The sequence below is a fragment of the Kogia breviceps genome, chromosome 1 (assembly GCF_026419965.1).
Source record: "Kogia breviceps isolate mKogBre1 chromosome 1, mKogBre1 haplotype 1, whole genome shotgun sequence".
Taxonomy (NCBI): Eukaryota; Metazoa; Chordata; class Mammalia; order Artiodactyla; family Physeteridae; genus Kogia; species Kogia breviceps.
The window spans coordinates 157,036,215-157,056,298 of NC_081310.1; the positions used below are offsets into that span (position 1 = coordinate 157,036,215).

The window sequence follows — 20,084 nt, forward strand, 5'->3', positions numbered from 1 at the left end:
CACATCAGAAAAATAAAAACAGATGAAATATTTTAACCCCCAAATTACCATTTTAACATGTAATCAGTACTTAAAAATGGAGATTTTTTTCATTCATACTTTTGGACTCTGATATCTGATATCCAGTATGCATTTTACAGCACATCTCAATTTGGACTAGGCACATTTCATGTGTTCAGGGGCCACATGTGAGTAGGGGCCACGGTACTGGACAATGAAGGTCTAGAGCTTTGCTACTCCAAGTGTAGCCCACAAATTAGAAGCACTAGCATCATCTGGAAACCTGTTAGAAATGTTCAATGTCAAGCCCAACTCCATATCTACTGAATCAGAATCTACAGTTCAGAAAGATCCCCAGGGGACTTCCCTGGGGGTCCAGTGGTTAAGACTTCTCACTTCCAATGAAGGGGGCGTGGGTTCGATCCCTGGTTGGGGAGCTAAGATCCCACATGCCACGCAGCGTGGCCAAAAAAAAAAAAAAATCCCCAGGTGATCTGCATGCACAATAAAGCTTGAGAAGCACTGGTCTAAGGTGTGTCATTGGTCTCAGGTTCTGCATCTGATAAATGGAGGTGATAATCTTTACTTGGCAGGACTATTGTGAAGATGCTTGGTGGTTTACTTAACAGACCTAATATTTGAGATTTTAATGAATGGTAACTATTATTTAAGAAGGCAATGTAATAGAGTGGGCTTTACAGCTGGACAGAAAGAAATATAAATTCTGGTTCTTATAAGCTCCGGCCTTAAACAACTCACTTAACTTGAGGCTGGGCCAAACTGGAGTAGTAACAAATGACGCTAAGCTGCCTTACTAGTTCACATGGCCTTCGTCCCAAACCAAAGTGTTACTTCCTGTGGCTCCAGTCTATTTTTCACAAGGAGAACCTAAGGACAGCAAAAACGTTTATTTGAAAAAATTACTATGTATTGAAAATATACATTAGAAATTATTACATACTTCCATAGCATTCCCCTCCCCCACCACAAAAGTAGAAATATCTGCTTGCTATGCTAATGCCATAGGTAAATTCAAACAAAAAGGAAAACATAAGCCTCCTTTCCTCGTACACTAGAGTTGGAGGAAAAAAAGGTCAACTTATATCCGCCAATCAATAGGAATTTAACAAGTCCCAGTCTTCCACAGCAAGACACACATATTTCTGCTTTGAAGACTGTGAAGAGTTGCTCTGTTCCTTCTCTGGCTCCTCGAAAGCTCTCTTCTTGCTCTTCTTTGACTCCTGGCTTGAGAGGGCTTCGTGTTTCAACAGTGGTCCATGGCAATCTGGGGTTTTCTCTTTATAGAACTGGAGTTTCTCAGAAGAATTCATGTGGGTGTCTGCCAGGTGACACTTCACCGGGGCTTCTGTTCGAGCCCGCTTCCCATCTGTAAGGGTGACAGACGGAAGGGCAATGAGCTTTCCTATGCCGCTGCTAACGGCTGCCTAAGTCCAGAAAGATGATACAAGGGAAATGATAAGAGGCCCAAACAGGGTGAGGTTTGGATTAATTTTATTCCCTTTTGAGTGCCCTGTAAAGTAACTTACAGCAAATGCACCAGCACAGGTTGAAGGTATGTACTCACACGAGAGTATCACAGATTTGGATTCAAATCTCAGATCTGCCACTTCCTGGATAAATGACCTTGAGCAAGTGACTTGTCTGAGATTCAGTTTTCTCATCTTTAGAAGGATATAAAACCTATTTCATAAAGGTGATGTGAAGATAAAGTAACATAAGGTGCTTAGCACAATGCTTGGCACAATAGTAAAAGCTCGAAAAATGTCAGCTATTATTACTCAAAATCTGGACTTGATTGTCTTCTAAAAACAGCCAAGTCTGCGGCACAACTCTAGCAGATGATACAACCTTATCCTATATTTTTTGGTTTGCCCTTAATTTTTCTTATTTTTCTACCTTTATTTTTCCTTCACTTCGATTTCATCCTTTAACTCCTTACAGAAAAAAGCAGGGTAAAATACACATAACATAAATTTAGCATTTTAACCAATTTTAAGTGTATAGTTCTGTGGCATTAAGTACATTCACATTGTTGTGCAAACATTACCACCATCCATCTCCAGAACTTTTTCAGCTTGGCGAAACTAAAACTTGGTATCTGGAAACTAAAACTTGGTATCTATCAAACAGTAACTCCCTACCACTCCTCACCTCAGTCCCCAGCAACCACCATTCTACTTTCTGTCTCTATGAACTTGACCACTCTAGGAATCTCGTAAGAAGACTCATACAACATTTGTCTTTTTGACTGGCTTATTTCACTTAGCAGAATGTCTCTAAATTTCACCCATGTTGTAGCATGTGTTAAAATTTCCTTCCTCCTTACGGCTGAATAATATTCCATGGTATGTAAATACTACATTTTGTTTATCCATTCATCTGTTAATGGATACTTGGGTTGCTTGTCCCTTTTGGCTACACTTTAATTCCTTTTTAATGTTCTGTATCCATCTACTTTTGTACCACTGCAAATCTTTTCTGGAACAAGATGGGATGTCAATAAGCACGTATGTACATACATACATACATTTAATAAGTTATTTTCCTGGTGCTGGTACTCAAAGCTAAGTGTGAACTTACACTGTAAGCTGTGTTGACAGAATACAAGTCTCAGTGCTCTAATTAAGTCAATACTATCATAATTAATTTTCCCACTGAGTGAAGATGAGCTAAGTGCTTTAAGGGCAAATAACCTAAGGGCAAAACACTCCAAAGGAAAGGGAATTTCTCACAGAAATGCTGAGCTGCTGTTCCAGGCTCCGACGTTTCTCGTGGCTTCACAGCTTCCGAAGTCACACGCTCCCACTGCAGAACAATCTAAAATGTATTTGGAAAGATCTGAATCCAAACCAAATCTCAAGCTTTTGATCTCAAGCTTTCCTTGTTCCCCACCCCTCTCTTTCCATAAACACAAACCCCCATGGTAATCTTACGTCAGATGATGGTAATAAGAAAAAGAGCCAAGTCAAGTCTGGATTTTCTGTTTTAAGGCATGAGTTGGTCAGAATACAAACATGCTGGATATACATATTTTCATGACTCAGAAAAAATCTACAAAGCTGACTCCCTATTTTCATCTCTATTCCAATCTAGAAATAAACTGCATACCCTTAAACTAAATACTAAAATTTAAAACCTTAGTCATAATACTTTTCACACATTCCTAGACTCACTTTCATGCCTTAAACTATACCAACTATAACTCACTCTTGTGAGTTATAGTCACACTCTTGTGTGAAAGGACCATGTTTCCATATTCTCATGACACTTTATGATCAGTTTCCATTTTTTTAAACTGCTACAAATGTATTTTTATTACAAGCTACTACAAATTCTTTTGAAAATTTGGTTTAGTATAAACTACACATAAATAAAGTAAACAATTATTTCACATATAGCACAAGTAGCAAGAACTTTAAATTCAACACTTCTCATGGTATGCAATGAAATGATCATAAAAGAAAGTCAAGACAAACATTTTCAGGTCACAGAGGCAGCACAACACATAGTTTAAGAATATCGTTCCAGAGTTAGTTCCACCACTTACTAGCCAGGGGACCCTTGGCAAGTGATTTAATTTCTGTCTTTCAATTTCTTCATCTGTAAAATCGGGATTAATAATAGTACATAGCCCACTGGGCGGTTGTGAGGATTAAATGAGATAACATACATGAAGGGTTTAGCAGTGTCTGGAATATAGGAAGCACTCAATAAATCTTAGTTGTCAGCCCCTCTATGATACCTCCCTGAGCATGGAAAATGGGGACAGATCTAAAAGAATGCTAAGATGAACTGAATCTGGTGGCTCAGGGGACAATAAGGAAAACTGTGCTTCTACTAACAGAAATAAGAATGTCAATTAGGAAGAGCTGTTTGGGGATGGGGAAGAAGAAGACAAGCCTGGTTCTGGACAAGCTGAATTTGAGGTTCCTGGCAGAGATTTATGGAGAATATTTAGGAACAGGTCTAACGTGTAAGAGAAGGTGGTATCATTCCCGCAGGGACAGTAAAGGCTCTGAGAACAGTTCAGATCACCAGGAGAGTGGGTGGAGATAGAAGAGAAGAGGAGAAGAGGAAATGAGGAATCAGCAAGAGCTAAAGGGAGAAGCGAGAAAGTTAGGGGATACTGAGCAGGAAGGCCAGAGAGAAAAAGCATAAGGCATGCATGTTTATATCAGAACTTCAAAAAAGCCAAGGAAGGTGAAGAATGAGATCACATGCCACCTTCAAGACAACACCTGCAGCAGAGCCGTGGGGGCCAGAACTAGCTTACAAGGGATTAAGAACTGAGTAGGCAGTGAGGAGGTGGGAAGATAAGAAAACAACTCACAATTGCAATGGGGGATGAAGAACATGTTAGAATAGAAGTAACATGTTTATACACAGAAAGAAAATGGCCAACAGTGAGACTGAAGATGTAGTGGTGGGGCAGTAGAGGGAAATAATTATTAGTAAAATATCACAGAGTAAGCTGGAGATCTCAGGGAACAGAACTAAAAGGAAAAGAAGCCACTAAAGGGCTTATCACTGGAATAAAGAGGCATACCTGTTCCCTTAGACAGGAGGGAAGTGAGATATGTTGCAGAACTGTAGAAATTTTGAGACAGAGGGAAGAAAAGGAACTCCTGTTAGATGGCCTCATTTTTCTGTGTCACCTGCTGAGAATGAGGCAGGAGGAGGATGGAGTCAGCCTGAAACAGTTTCAATAAGGATCAACAAAAGATAGATAAAGCACTGCTGGCAAGTCCTAGGGCCCAGCTGAGATTGCAGGGTGCTTTCAGTCCAGGCTATTAGGTATTTTACTTCATCCTTAGCTCTGCAAGAAAGGTCCTGGTTTCTGCATTTTACAGATAAATAAACAGAGACTCAAAGTTGCCTTAAGTCATATCCCTACTGGGTTGCTGAGCCAGGATCCCAAACTCAGGCCTCTGACCCTACAGCCTATGCTCTTTCCACCATGTCACCTGCTACCATAACCAAACTACATCAAGCCCTTGTAAGACCATCCCACACCTGCCCTAAGTCTACTGGATGTATCTAGGATTCTTCCAGCTCTATAAACTTTGTCTGGCAATGAACTGTTGTAATGATTTCAGCATGCATTTTCACCAACTTCAAAGTGCTTCTGAAACACTGATTCACCAGCACCCCTTCTTGTTTACTTACAGGGAGGTGATGCTACAATCAGGTGGTTGGATAGGTCCACCACTACGCATCATTGCTTGGAGCCAAGGAGGGATCCAGAACAAAAAGTTTGGTGGGTCTGGTGGGTCCTCTAGGCCTCCACCAATAAACATTGGTTTAAAATGTCTGAAGGAGAAAGGCACCAGCCACAGGGAGGCTGGCATCTACTGGTGCTCTACTACTTGGTTACCTTCTGACTCTCTACTTAAGTCTGTACTTTACCAACTTAAGGAAGACCATCAAAAAGACAAGAGAGCATCAAAGTTCAACTAAGAAGCTGAAAATGGAAGGGCTCAGTCTGCTCAAATTAGCATGGTCTGATCTGGAAATATGGTCTCAATACGTGTCACCAGTGTTTCTGCCAGTACTTGGAGGATATTGGCTTCATTGAGTAGGACTAAGTGAACTTCCTTGAATGGTTCATCCAGGACATCTACCTTTCCAAAGAAACAGTCCTAGTTCTTTGTACATAACATAAAATGTTTAAAACTTCAGAAAGAAAGAAAGAAAATGGGAGAGCTCAGGATAAAAAAAGATGTTTTTTCACTAAGGCTCTAAGAGTTAAGAAATTTGCCCCCAAAAAGGGAAAGAGTTAGATTTGAATTCTTATCAGTATGGCTTATTCTCTTTCCAGTATACACACACTGCTAAGAAAATCTGTCCTTGTGAAGTTGGGTCATACTGCTTTTTTGCATAGCAAGCGAGAATTCATTTATTTTCTGAGTCATTTATAAGAAGGCGTTTTCTCCTAGGTACCATACGAATGAAGCACAATCTAGCAACAAGAGCATGAGATTTAAGGACTGGCATCTAACACCTTTTCTTAAGTAACTGGGTTAGTTACAAGGGCATCAGTATCTCGGATTCGACTGAAGATGACAATTCAGCAAAGGAGTACCAAGAGGATGAACATTTGTCCAAGTGTTGAATAAGACACCTGGAATTAGAATGAAGTCACATTAACTGTAGGGGAGAAAAATCTGCCTTACCTGGTCAGCCCAGCCCTCTGTCTTGCAGTTACTGTGATCAAATTCCTTCAAAGGCACTTTGGAGTGAACGAGACCTATGTGGGTCTGAAGCTTGTGTTTGACAGCTTTGACGTCCTAGTAAGGGAAGACCAGAACACTAATGCACACACATCTGGTTAACTCTTACTTGCTTTCAGTAGGAAATAAGCACCATCACAGATACCAGTCCTTTCTAAATGCCAATTAGCACAAGCAAAATATCAAATTATAAGTTTGGAAAAGTAAGAGCAGGGAGTAGAAGTCTTACCTTGAGTCCCGTCCCAGAGATATCTAAGCAGTTTAGTTTTCTAAAAGAAAAGAGGTATCCAATTCCTGCATCTGTGATCTCAGGGTTACCTAAATGTCAAAACATAGATAGTATTCTGTTATAGTTGTAAGTATTGCTACAATGCCAACAATAAGCTCAGGAGAAACGGCCAAACAATGATAAAATAGAAAATACCGAGTGAACAAGCTTTTCAGAGTAAATTGAATATAGAAATCTTATCTTTCCTATTGTAATGTGAAGGAGCCACGCTAGATGATCCTTAAGATCCTTCACAGCTTTAACTTTCTAGGAGCTGGGGGTTAGCAGAAAAATTAATGATCCAGATAGTTATTCCAAAGGGTTTAATTTGGAACCATATGAAAACAACATACGTAAACATGTATTAGAATGGTATATTAGACTTTGTTCACAGCCATTTTACCTCCAAAGTAAAAGATTTATTTTAAAAAGATTTTCAAGGACACTGAGGCACAGAAACTATTAATGTCTTACTAACCTGCATTTTTTAAAATCCTTTCTTATATGTCACCTTCTCATATCAGAGAATACTGCATTTAGTACTGAGTCCTAAAGACCATGAGCACAGTGCCTGGCACATTGTAGACACTCAAAAAATATTTGTTAAATGAACAGACTTTCCTGGGAGGAAGGGAGGGTATTTATTATTATCTTAATTTCACAGAAGCCAAAACCAAGGCTCAGAGAGGTTAAATAACTTGCACAAGGGCACACAGTAGCAGAGCAAGGAGTGTCCTCTGACCTCAAACCCCTGCTCCTTCTATATTTTTGACACCATACCATCCTGCCACGTATTCAATAAATGCTCAGTTAAATCATAAATGATCTTACCATCTTTCTACTACTGGAGTCAATAACTGGTTCATTCTGCGCAAGTTATCAAAACTGTGAATTTCATCCTGATTTTCACCAAGCAATTATTGATAAAAAATGACCTAGCTGACAGACACTAAAGACCAGCAACTCAAAGAAAGTAAAAATGAGCCAAACGTCCTTCGTATATGCTGTGAATAGGATGAAAGGTTGCCCTGTCTGCAGAGAGTAAGTGGCATGGGTGAATCTGTAAGGGCTTTTACTACCTTACAGAGGTGGCACAATGCCAAGAAAGGTATTTGGCCAGGAGTCAAGAGCCTCTGGCTTTAGGTCCTTCTCTGCCATTAACTTGTTGTGGCACCTAAGAAAGTCACCTCCCCTCAATTTTATCACCTCTCAAACAAAGGGGAAGAACTAAATGATTTCTAAGTCCATTCTTCCAACATTAATCATCTATAACTTCTAATAAAACTTACAAGATAAATCTAATAATGTTAGATTTTCAAGGCCTCTTTTCATCACTCGAACTGGTGCCGTCATTTTCCGCACCCCGGCATCAGATAAACAATTATCCTTCAGGTGGAGTTGAGTTACACTAGAAAACAAAGTCCATAAGTCAATTACTTAAAGAGCATTTGAGAAAGTCTAGTCATGAAAACATACTTTCATAATTTCATTCAAAAATATATCTTCTAATCTCTGCTATTTCACACATAATGTATTTAATAGAGTTAAAGATATTTTCGTGCTATTTCAGTTGCTAAGTGAGGGTTAACTTACAGATCAAAGTGTCATGTAGTACTAGTCTCAAATGGCAAAGGGCACTAAAGGTATATGGTAGAATGAGGTAAACAGGGACTTCATTAAAGATATAAATACTTGTTTATCACAAAAGCTGCATTCCTGACAAATGCTGTATGAAAAAACCACTCTAAATATACTGGGAAAGTCTGCTAAGAAGTCCTATGAGAATTCGTTATGCAAAGCACAATTCTTTCATTCTAATTATTTTATAAATCCTATTTTCAGATTGGGTTTATAAGGTACAGACATAACCCAATCCATTCAGCTAACCTGTAACTGGTGTTATTAATGTGTTCCACTGTCCCACACGCAAGAAATCTGAACCTTTACTAACCTTGTACAAAAACACCTTTGTACAAGATGAACCGGTTTGCAGGGCAGAAACAGAGACACAGATGTAGAGAAGAAACATATGGACACCAAGGGGGGGAAAGTGACAGGGGTGTGGTGCTGGTGCTGGGATGAACTAGGAGACTGCGATTGACATATATACACTAATATGTATAAAACAGATAACTAATAAGAACCTGTTGTATAAAAAAAATAAAATAAAATTTAAAAATTAAAAAAAAAAACCTTTGTACAGGGCAGTATGTAGGTGTCACTGTCCTAGGCAGGCCCCAAGAAACAGGTTAGACTCAGGTTTGTAGTACTGTTATCCTTCTGGGTGTTTATTAAACCACAAAGGAATCCATCTGGCCTTCTCTCTGCTGGCCATACTGAGATCAGTCGGACTATTTGTGAATGGTATGAACTGGATGATTTCTTTAAATTATGGTTCTTGAAAAGGATTTATTTGGCTGTCTTTAATAGTTCATTTTAAAAATAATTTATAGTTCATTAGCAGTTAAAATAGAAAATGATAATGATTGTAGAAATTGTATAACTTCTCATCTCTTGCTAGAATAAACCAGGGCAAAATCATTTTTCAACACAGGTAGCATCAAGTGCTATATGTTGAAATAAAGTTTATTTAGGTAAAGAACCTAGTGACTTACTTTCCTAAGAGTTATCCAATCTATACTGCTTGTACCAAGTAAATGGAGATCGAATGGTTTTAGAAAGAAAAATTAGCAAATAAACACAGGATTGGGAAGTAATCAACATTCTTCAAGATGATCCCATTGGATCATCCTTTAAAAAAAGAAACAAAACAATTCATCTACAAATGGTGGCAGGTCAATACCTAGACAGGGCCTCATTGGTGAGATGTTCTAGAAGTTCATGCTCATCTCCAAGCTTGCAACAGGATAGATCCAGGCAGGTCAGCTCCCGGAAAGACTTAATCTCCTCGAGTTTTTCGGAAATCACCAGATATCTGTGGGGCGTGGAGAGCAATCAACAGCTTTTCTTTTCCTTCTTTTAAAACATCACCGTTTGTGGCTTTGTGACACATCAACATTCCATCAGGACAAGGTACTATGTAATAAGCAGACTTTACTGATTATTATGTAGGCACAGGTTGAATTTTTTAAGCTAAAAATCTTTTTACGTGATGGTGGAATAAAAACTTTAAATAAATAAATAAAAACATATGAGCAAAGGCAGGACACGAGAGAAAAAATCTGCTTTGTCAGAAGTCAGACAGACCTTGGTGTCAGTGCTGGGATTTTATCAGAGAATATCCAAACTTTAGAATACTCAAAATTTTAATCACTCATTCCTTTAAGGTTGTTTTTTATCTAACGCTCAGTATCTAGTGCTTTGAAAACTGGAACAGGCCAAGAATTCTGCGTTCTAACCTGCACATCCCCAAGAACATATCAAGATATATTTGACAGTCAGGTTTTATCTTTTCTATTCAAACACAAGTTTGAGTAGCTGCCCACGTCACTGTGCCACTGCTATCCTGCTAACTTTACTCCAAAAGTATGTGCAGCATGACTATTATAAGAACTCACTCTAAACTAGATGGTTATTAAGGCAAACCTGTAAGCATGAACACTTTAATTACACTGGGGCACCTTGCCAAACTGCTATTGGGAAGTATCAGGAGGCCTCTGGAGAGGAAAAGAAGATCAAAAAGACACTGCACAGCCCAAGCTATGGCCTCCACCCTGCTTTCTAGTTGTCCATCTATTTCATATGATGTCAGTGAGAAAAAATGAAAAGGGATTAGAAGTGACAGGAAACAGGAGAGGACTCTAAGAGAACAGGGAAATGCTTGTGGGCAAGAGCATGCCTTTCTCATCCACTTTTCTCATGGATGTCTAGTAGTTTCCACAGCGAGATGGTAAGCTACGATCACTGGGGTTACACTTAAAAGTGTTCACATTTCTCTACTGTTGCCAGAATCATAATTACCAAAAACAGCACTGAATAATCCAAGGACAAGAAGGGAGTTCTCTTTTCTTCCTACTTCCAATCAGAATAAGATACACTGAAGCTGATCGCTGGCCTGACTGCTGGGTACAGATGGCCTGGGGCACTGATACCCCCTCTAAGCTGCCTGGTGACTGAGCTCAGCTGGGCACACAAATGAGCCTTATTTACTCAGACATATTTTAATTGCATTGTAAATAAAGCTGCTGTTTTTCATCTTCCAATCACAGAGTTGAAGTGGGTTAATGGGAATTTGGGGAATTACTGGCTATTACAGAAAGGAAAACACACATCCTTTGATCAATTAACCAAAAGATATTTAGTAATTCTGAAACAAGGGTTATCTGGGAAGGACACAATGTATAACATGATTAACAAACATTACAAAAATCAAGGCTGAGAAATGAACATGCAAAACCACAGACACTACTACATGCTTATCTAGGACGTAATTGAAGCTCTACCGTCTCGCTCAAAATTAGTCTTACAACTTGCCCCTTAAAAAGTTCAGAAGAAAAAAAAAAAAAAGTTCAGAAGAGTGTAGTGGAGAAGCAACAGAAACAGCACAAATATTTTAGTGTCAGACCTGAGTTTGGATTTTAGCAATGCTAATTACTTGTATGATTGTAAGAAACTTACTTAACCTCTGTGAGCCTCAATTTCTCCAGCTAGAAAATGGAGCTGATGATCACTTCCTTTAAGGACTATTAAGAAAATCAGAAAAAATGTTCCAAAAGTAAATGGCATCTCCTAGGCCCTCATTAAATGGTAGCTATTATAATTACTTCGGTTACACAGGGTGATATTTTAAGGCAAATACTTGCCTTCCTGTGACCACCAGTGGGATTAAAAATCACAGGGAGGAGACAGTTTTGTAGGGTTGAAACCCAGTTGCAAAGACACTGGCTTCTCCTTTTGGCAGGCAGCTTTGTGACCCAACCCCACAAAGCAAGTGCCTGTACCTACACGATTATCTTATTTTTCAATTATTTTCTCAAGCTCTTTCCCCATTACCTGAACCCTTTCGTGCTGGTAAAACCTTTGTTGCTGCAGCTTCAGCTAAGAATTGCAAATGCAAACCCAAATCTCCTGCCTTCTTCCTATTTTCCTTTGGGGATTCAAAAGAAGGAAAGTTTTTGATCACAACTGAAAAATCTTACTCTTATATCTGAATAAGGCAGCACTGTCTTAGTTATTGTCTTATTTGTAATTGTTACAATAAAATATGAGCCAAAAGATTGTTAAAAATGTTTCTTATATTTTTCTGATTATAAAAGTAATACACATTCCTTGGAGAAAAAAATTAAGAAAATCTGGAAAACTATAAAGAAAATTAAAACCAATTTCAATCTCGTAACCTAAATTACATTTCAGTGGGTTTCTCTTTTTTCCCTCCCTATATATGCAATACATGTAAAATTTTCTATTTTTTTTACAAACAAAATTGGGATCATACATATAATTTTAATTCTTATTTTTTTCATTTATTATATAATGAACATTTTACCACACCATTTTAAATGATCTTTGGATATTATCTTAAAAGTTATACACTATTTCATTATATGAATGTACCATAATTTACTTAATTAATTTCCTCTTGTTGGATATTCAGCTTTCAGATTTTCACTATTACAAATAGTACTACAATGAATACCCTTATGTAAAGTATTTGTTCTCATATCTGATTATTACATTAGAAATTAGAACAGACTCTTAATAAATGGAATAAATGGGTCAAACAAATTATATGAATATTTTTAAAGTTTTTGATACACATTGCGAAGCTTCTTTTCAGAAATGCTACATTAATTTATGTGCTCATCAAATGTGAATGAAAGTGCTATTCTCATCCAATTTGACCACTGGAACAGTATGCAGACATCACAAATGGATAAAAAGCAACTTCACTATTGTGAGAAATACTTAAGGTATAATGGTACGTGGAGGAAAAAAACAGAATACAATTTATAGACAGAGTATATTCCCAAATGTATAAAGATATATATAATGGTATACTATACTGCTATTTTAAAAATCTACACATATTGATGGTAAATGATTTTCAAAATATGTGAAGAAAGCAAAGTGCATACCAGTGTGAGCACTGTGCTGTCATTTGTATAACAAAGGGGACAGCTATACATGCATGTATATGTACAGAATATCTCTGGAATTATGTAAAAGAAATTGATAACAGTAGTTGCCTCTGGGCAAGGGAAACAGGAGAGAGTTGGGAGGGAGGCTTATGTTCCACTTTATACTTTTTTGTGTTTGTTTAAATTCTTTTCTGTGTATTTTTTCTTTTTAATTAGTAGATGCCTTGAAAGTCATTTTACATGATGGTGGTATAAAAATTTTAAATAAATCAATAAAAGTATATGAGCAAAGGCAGGTCATAAGAGAAAACATCTGCTTTGTTAGAAAATAGACAGAACTTGGTTCTGGTGTTGGGACCTTACTGAAAATTTCCAAACGTTAAGACACTTGAAATTTTAATCTCTTATTCTTCTAAAGTTGCTTTTTATCTAATGCTCAATATCTAGTGGTCTGAAAACTGGAATAGAGACAGGAACTCTGGTTACTAATCTTCACATCCCCGAGAGCATACCAAGATATATTTAGCAAATCACATTTTGTCTTTTCTATTTTCTCTTTCTAGAAAAGTTGGTAGAGGAGTATTTACTACATAATGGAGGAGCTGTGGCAATCAACTAATCCTTGTAAAGTGTTTTCAAAATAAACCTAAGCATTGTCTGGGAGGGTAAGGGAAAGGAGAAAGACAATGATTTTTCTCAAAATGGCCTACCACTTTGTGTATGGAAATTCTAAACTCAAGTGCTGTTTGATGGGGAAAGTGCCCAAGCCCACTAAGCCCCAGAGCTTGACAGAATTCACACACCCAATAAAATACTCACTATCGTAATCAGAACACCCACCTGTTTCGCAAACACAAGGAGCAAAGCACCAGACTTCCATAGGCCTCTGTAAATTTCTGTAAAGCCCTCAACCCTGCACCTGGCTCTGTGAATTTCTGTCTGGCTTCAGCAGCAGAGAACAGCTTTTCAGCAATCTGCTCAGGAAAGCCAATAAGGGAATCAATGTGATCAACATTGTCAGAGATGAAACCCAGGACGAGGCTGAAGAGGGATTTGGCAGAGTACCGAAGATTCCCCTCCCGGGTGTATGTGAAGATGAAATGATCAGTCTTCTCTTTCTGTGCAGTATCATCTTCCCTGTTCATGCAAAGCTCCACCGAAAAGCCTTTGGGAAACAGTCTGAAAGGCCTTGGCTTCTGCAGGCTACTCCTGACACCATCCAAGGCCAGATTGACCATGTGCAGTTGCCCATTTTCTCGCACGTAGACGGGCCCTGGGTCCAGGTGGTTTTCTGAGTTGAGGTAGTATGACATTGCCTTGGTTGCAACTGTAAAAGCAAGGCACAAGGAAATCAAATCCAATTAAAATGCCATTTGTAACGTGTAACTTCATCTTGCTGTGCCCAGAGCTTTATGAACCTTCCAGGCAGGCCCTGTGGCTGCTTTGGGGAATCAAAGCTTACCAGTTGCCTGTGAACTCTGGCACTGGAGGTTAGCTCTATTACCTCGACCTGGAATGCCCTTTCCTATGCTTCCCCTTTTCTTGTCTATCTGGTGAACTCTTATTCATCTTTCAAAAGCCAGCTCAAATCTCATTTCTAAAATTCACTCTAAGGGAGTTATCACAGAAGTGGTCAAAGAGTCACCTACAAGGAAAGTCATGGCAGCACAGCTGATATTAGCAAAACAACCGAAAATAACCTAAATGTTCAACAAGGGTGTTACTATATAAATGATGATACATCCACACCATGGAATGTTATGCAGCCATTAAAATGGTAAAATTTTTTACTGATTTGCAAGTTACAAATTGTACATGTGGAATTTACTATTTGTTTTTTTAAAATTAATTTATTTTTATTAATTTATTTTTGGCTGCATTGGGTCTTCTTGCAGCGCATGGGCTTTCTCTAGTTGCAGCGAGAGGGGGCTACTCATCGTTGCGGTGCACGGGCTTTTCATTGCAGTGGCTTCTCTTGTTGCGGAGCATGAGCTCTAGGAGGTGAGCTTCAGCAGTTGTGGCACATGGGCTCAGTAGTTGTGGCTCACAGGCTCTAGAGCACAGGCTCAGTAACTGTGGCACACGGGCTCAGTTGCTCCGAGGCATGTGGGATCTTCCCGGACCAGGGCTTGAACCCGTGTCCCCTGCATTGGCAGGCAATTCTTAACCACTGCGCCACCAGGGAAGTCCAACTATTTCTGTTTTTTAAAACATGTTTACACACAGAACAAAGGCTAGAAACTAATAACTCCCTTGCTACCTTGGCACCTTCCACACATTTCTTTATTGCACTTGGCTCACAGTTCTGCTACTGATTTATTTCTGGGCGTGTTCTGCTGATCTGAGCTCCTTGAGAGCAGGGATCATGTTTAATTCATCCACCCTAACAACACAGTGCTCTGGCATGTAATAGTCCCTGAGTAGATATTCATGGAACTAAAGTTTATTCCTTTACTAAACCTTACCCAGACCACAGCAACATGGTTTTTTGGATCCACAAATAAAGACCTCTACCACAATAGCTAACTAAAAGCTATTGAGGTGTGATGCTTCCAAGGGCTAGAATAGCTTTTAGTTACCTCTTGTGCCTTAACTTCTTCAGTTAGCTGGCACTTCCGAAGTAAGGCAACATATCAAAAACAGCAGGGTATTTATGCAATCATATGGGTGACGTTTTGTGTCCAAGCGCTAACTGAAATAAACGCTTGCTTTCCTGAGGAACTGTGAGGTTTCAAAATATTCGAGAAATTGCCACGTTAAATAAAATGGAAGTATATGATTATCATTGCTACAATTTTTAGGTAAAACTTAATATAATATAGATTAAAAAGCCACTATTATCTCTAAAAGACTCTGACTGACTTCTAGAATGAACAAACCCAGCTTCTTCTGCATCAGTGCAGGGCTAGGATGTAGCTCTGAAGCCACTTAAAAGTGTCAACAATCAATCAAGTCAGTGATCAAAAATGCTGAGTCTCTGGAGATCAAACACTGATCCTGTTTTTGGGTATCAGTATGATCCATGTTTCTCCTGAGGATAATTAATGTGTGTAAAAGCACATCAGAACAGAGGGCCCTGCCACGCCCGAGAGCCTCACTCTTCCCTGCTCATCTCCTTATGCCCTACTCTCTGGCTAAGCCATACTACCCAGGTAAGTTGGCTGTGCTCTCGTCTCAATGGCCTTTGCATATCCTGCTCCCTTTGGCTGGAACATCCTTCTCTGCTTCCCTGACCTAGCTAATTCTTAGTTATCATTAACACTCAGCTCAACCACCATCCCTCTCCTGGGAAAACTTCCTAACCCCTGCACTAGTGCACACATCTGTCTGGTTTTCCCAGAGCACCAATGTCTCTTTCTACATAGCACTTCGCACTGTGTACTGTCCGTTCACTTGCTAATATTCCCAAAGCTGTTAGCTCTTTGAGTACACGGCACTTAACTTGATTCATCTCTCTTTTCTTTTCCAGGCCCAACACAGAGGCTAGCTTGAATAAGTCCTCAACAGATATTTGTTGAACCAAATGAAGAGGAAGGGTGAGATCTCAACGGGACAGACTTAGTACTCTGAGCTGCAAGGCCTGCTGATACTGTTGCTAGGAGCCAGCTCCTCTACCAGGCAACAGCTGCAGACTCCTCCCCCACTCGCCAGACCCTTCTGCAGGTGGTAGAAGCAAAGAGGATGATGGGAGTATATTGCTACTGGTACTACCAGGGAGGAAAAAAAAAAATCTAAAAACCAGAAAAAAAAATGGCTAGCTCTCATAATCCATACTCTCGCCAGTATTCAGTGCCTGCTGCTAAGGAGATACTTCACTTATTCTAAGCTTTTCTTCCAGGGGTAAGCACCTGGCCTCTTCAGTCTCACAGAGTTTAATTTTGATAAGGAGATAAAGCAGATCCCTTTTGGTCTTTATCTCTGGATTTGGACAGAGTCCTACTCTACTTGTAGACCAGAAAGTAGATACCAGATATGGCCCCAAACAAGAATGACTTAATTTTAAAAGTAAAAAGACAAATTCCATAGAAGATAACATATTATAAGTAATCAGCACACGATAAACTTCCTGGCAACGAAATAGAGTCTGCCTATCTGTAGTACCCCTAACCATCACCTGCAATAGTGTCTTCCATAAACTTTGGAGTAAAATGGACAAATGGATGAATGGATGACCACTTCCGGTGAAAATCAGAAAAATCTGATTCCATCCAGCAGAGGGCACAAGCAGCTTGGGACCAAAGTGAGGACACTTACCCAGGCTGCCCCAAATCCTGGCAGCTTCGGCTTCCATGGATCATTTTCAAAAACGGCACAGTTCTGGCTATATTTTACTTTTAAATTATCATCAAATGCTAGTTCTCTTTCTAAACAATGAAAAAAATCAAATATTTCCTGAAGAGTAAACCCACATCATCTGTCCAGAAACCCGAAGGGCTCTCTGTTCTTCAACTAATGATACTTGAGGAACTGACCATGGTCAGGAAATCCTGGTGACCTTTGATTGCTACTACTAAATTTGTGCATCTTGCACTCTCACAATAAGGAGCTTCCTGAGAGTTTGTGAAGTACTATAAAATGATCTAAGAATTGAATTAATGTTTAAGCCTTTCAAGGTTAAGAACCACAAAGGTGAGAAAATTCCAAACAAAGCTTCTGTAACTTGACTTTGCTTGTGCCTGGCTGTTACACAGAGTGGTTTATTATAAGGGAGCCCCTCAGGAGACAGGGCCTATTCTATACCATGGCACAAATACTACACGAACTGGAAAATTTAAGTAATCGGTATGTGAAAGAATAACAAGTCCAGTGGAGATCTGTATTAGCTATACTTCATATTAGAGCGACAGAGTACCAGGGCATTCTGATAGCCTCCGACCCTGTCTCCAGAGAGGCAGTTTTGTAACCCATAAAACCTCATAAAAAACTATTACAATAGTGCATGTTCTAGTATTTGGTCACCACAAATGAGCCAAAGTTACCACGAAGCATGTCATTTCATCAAATGAATAAGATGTGTAGCCTTACTACATTAAAAACTCAGTTCTCTTCAGCCTCTTGGAATAAGAGGTAAGATAAAATAATTGATAACTAAACTTGACAGCTTTTTAGATATTGAAGCCAGTTTGCCAAGCAAGACTCATGACTATCCAGTCAAGTGGACTGGAAGGACAGAGTCAGGTAAGCAGACAATTAAAATTGTGAGCTGAGTCTATGGTTATCTAATTTGAAAAGAAAGAGAAGAAAACGCCTAACTTTAGTAGGTAAAGTAAGTTAACAATCCCCCGGGAATATTAATAGTAGTAAGATTATGATAATAACAATAGTGGATGTGAGAGCTACCACTGAGTTGCCAAGCACTGTTAGGTACTATATTAAATGATTCCTGTAATTCTCAACAATCCTATGAAGTCAGGATCGCCATTTAATAGATGAAGGCGCTCAGAGACATAAAGTAACTTACTTAAGAAACAGAACTAGTAAGTGGCAGAGCCAGAATTCAATCTCAAGGCTGTATCACTCCAAAGCTCAAGCTCTTGCCACTGCATGATGCTGTCTCTCAAGAATAAAAATATGACATCAGCCCTAAGGATAAAAAAATGTTAAAAATTAATCTCACCCACCTGTTGGATCCCTCTGGTATTCACTGACTCAAGCTGGGGGGGGGGTGAGAGAGGGAGGAGATAAAAAAAACAGTGGACAACTGAGGAAAGAGTTGGTGGGAACAGAGCCAGGACAGAGCTACACTGAGGCCTCCCCTCCTTCCTCTGCCAGGGCAGAAATTACCCAAATCCACACACCAGGAAAACACCTGTCAATCCATGGCCGTCATCCCAAGGCTGCAGACACCCTTGGTTTATTTGAAAATGCAGTATTCTGAAGAAAGTTTCTAACATAAAAACCTGAACAGAAACTAGTTCCAAACCACCAATAACCAACTAACAATCTCAAGTTTATTGTTCTGGGTCACCACCATTATCCAGTTTTCAACTCATTTCTGTTGTCCTATAATTTGCACTTTCCTACCTGCCTTCTCACCCATACCTAGCTCCTTACTTCCCTCTTAGAACAGGCCAATCTCCTACACCCTGACATTTCACAGCTTTTCTACCTGCCAACTCTAAGCTTCTCACACAAAATCTAATCTCCACACCAAAAATCCTAATCCGCCCCCTTCACCCACGCCCAGCTCCCCTGCCCCCACCTCTCAAACCTCACGCCCTTCCAATCCTTCCATCCCTTCTGAAAGGCGGCTCCCTGTCGCCCAGCTGCAAGCCCACCTCCACCTGGCTCTCCTTCCTTCCCCCCACACCATTCCACCCGCGCCCTCTCTAACCCGCATGCACTCTTCCTCTGTCCTTCACCATGTACTCCTCCCTTCCTCCCATTCTGAGATTCCCTCTCCCAAGACCCCAAACTCTCCATCTTTTTCCTTGTCTTCTGCCCTCAACCTTCAAAATCTCCTTCCTTCACGGCTCACTATGCCCAACTTCACAATCCACAGCCCCAACTTCTCCCTGCCCCCAAAACCCCACCCCTTCTCCTATTCCCATCCTAGATCTTTTCCTCCTTGCACTCCGCTAATCCCACTTTCCCCCTCCCCAGTACTGCAATTCTCCCTCTCTCTAAATTCCCACGCATGTCCCTCCCCAAATCCACCCAAGCTAATCCTGCTCCCTTTTCCCACCCAGGCCCCAAACCCCAAGTCTCACACGCCCCCATACACTACCCCAGCACCCCTACTCAACCCTTAAACCCATCTCTGAAAACCCTAGACCCTTACACCTCTCACCCAACCACACCCCAGCCCCGTCCCTCTCGGTCTTCCCCTCCCCCATTCCACCCCTCCCTCAAACCTCACACCCGCCCCCACTCGCAGCCCCGGGCTCGGTGAGCGGCCCAGCCCGCGGCCGCCACCTACCTGTGCCCCTGCCTGGGGCAGCCAGAGGCAGCTCCTCGCTGACGGCTCCCTCCTCCCGCGGCGCGGCTGAGGGGGGAAGCGGTTCCGCGCCCCCGGCACAAAGCTAGGGAGGGTGGGACAGAAGAGTATGCGGGAGAAGGGAGGGGGCTGGGGGCGACCTGCGCCTTGGGACCGCGGGGCCGGCAGGGGCGGGGGGAAGGCTGGGCAGGGGAGGCGCGCTTGCGCGATACCCGGCATGAGGGGCGGGGTCGCGCTTGGAGGCGGGGCCGGACCCGGGGCCGACGACCTGAGGGCCTAGGGCTCGGAGCAGGGAGAGGTGGGGACTGCGCGTGCGTGCTCGCGCGAGGGCGGGTCCCGTGGGTCTCAGAAGCCCCAGGGAGCCAGCTTAGCTGGGGGAGGGTAAGCCGCGCGTGCTCGGGCGCTTGCCTTAGGGAAAGGCCCTTGGGCGGGGCTGCGGAGCTCAGCCCGCGCAGTAAGGAAGAGCACGGGGGCGTGGTCTGGGGGCGGGGCCTGAGGGAGACCGGGCACGTAGAGCCGGGAGTACAGCTGTGCGCTACCGGGATCTTGGAGGAGGCTGGGCGGGAGGGGGCGGAGCTGGGGGGCCGGCG

The 20,084-nt window shown here is 41.0% G+C and overlaps 1 protein-coding gene across 4 annotated transcripts; it reads right to left on the reverse strand.

Annotated features, from left to right (window-relative positions):
- Window positions 1–893: 893 nt before the first annotated feature.
- LRRC42 (leucine rich repeat containing 42) lies at window positions 894–19,975 on the reverse strand. 4 transcript variants are annotated; one of them, XM_059063172.2, is made up of 9 exons: window positions 19,477–19,678; window positions 18,179–18,211; window positions 13,398–13,884; window positions 9,323–9,454; window positions 7,809–7,927; window positions 6,481–6,569; window positions 6,195–6,308; window positions 2,754–2,838; window positions 894–1,387 (listed from the first exon to the last, which is right to left on the reverse strand). In XM_059063172.2, the coding sequence occupies exons 3-9, from the start codon at window positions 13,868–13,870 to the stop codon at window positions 1,113–1,115; spliced, it is 1,287 nt and encodes a 428-aa protein (XP_058919155.1). In that variant the 5' UTR covers window positions 13,871–13,884; window positions 18,179–18,211; window positions 19,477–19,678; the 3' UTR covers window positions 894–1,112. The 4 variants fall into 4 exon arrangements, with proteins under 4 accessions (XP_058919155.1, XP_058919145.1, XP_058919137.1 ...); XM_059063162.2 differs by lacking the exon at window positions 18,179–18,211 and adding an exon at window positions 18,019–18,140 and having other exon boundaries at window positions 19,477–19,666; XM_059063154.2 differs by lacking the exon at window positions 18,179–18,211 and having other exon boundaries at window positions 19,477–19,975.
- Window positions 19,976–20,084: the final 109 nt, after the last annotated feature.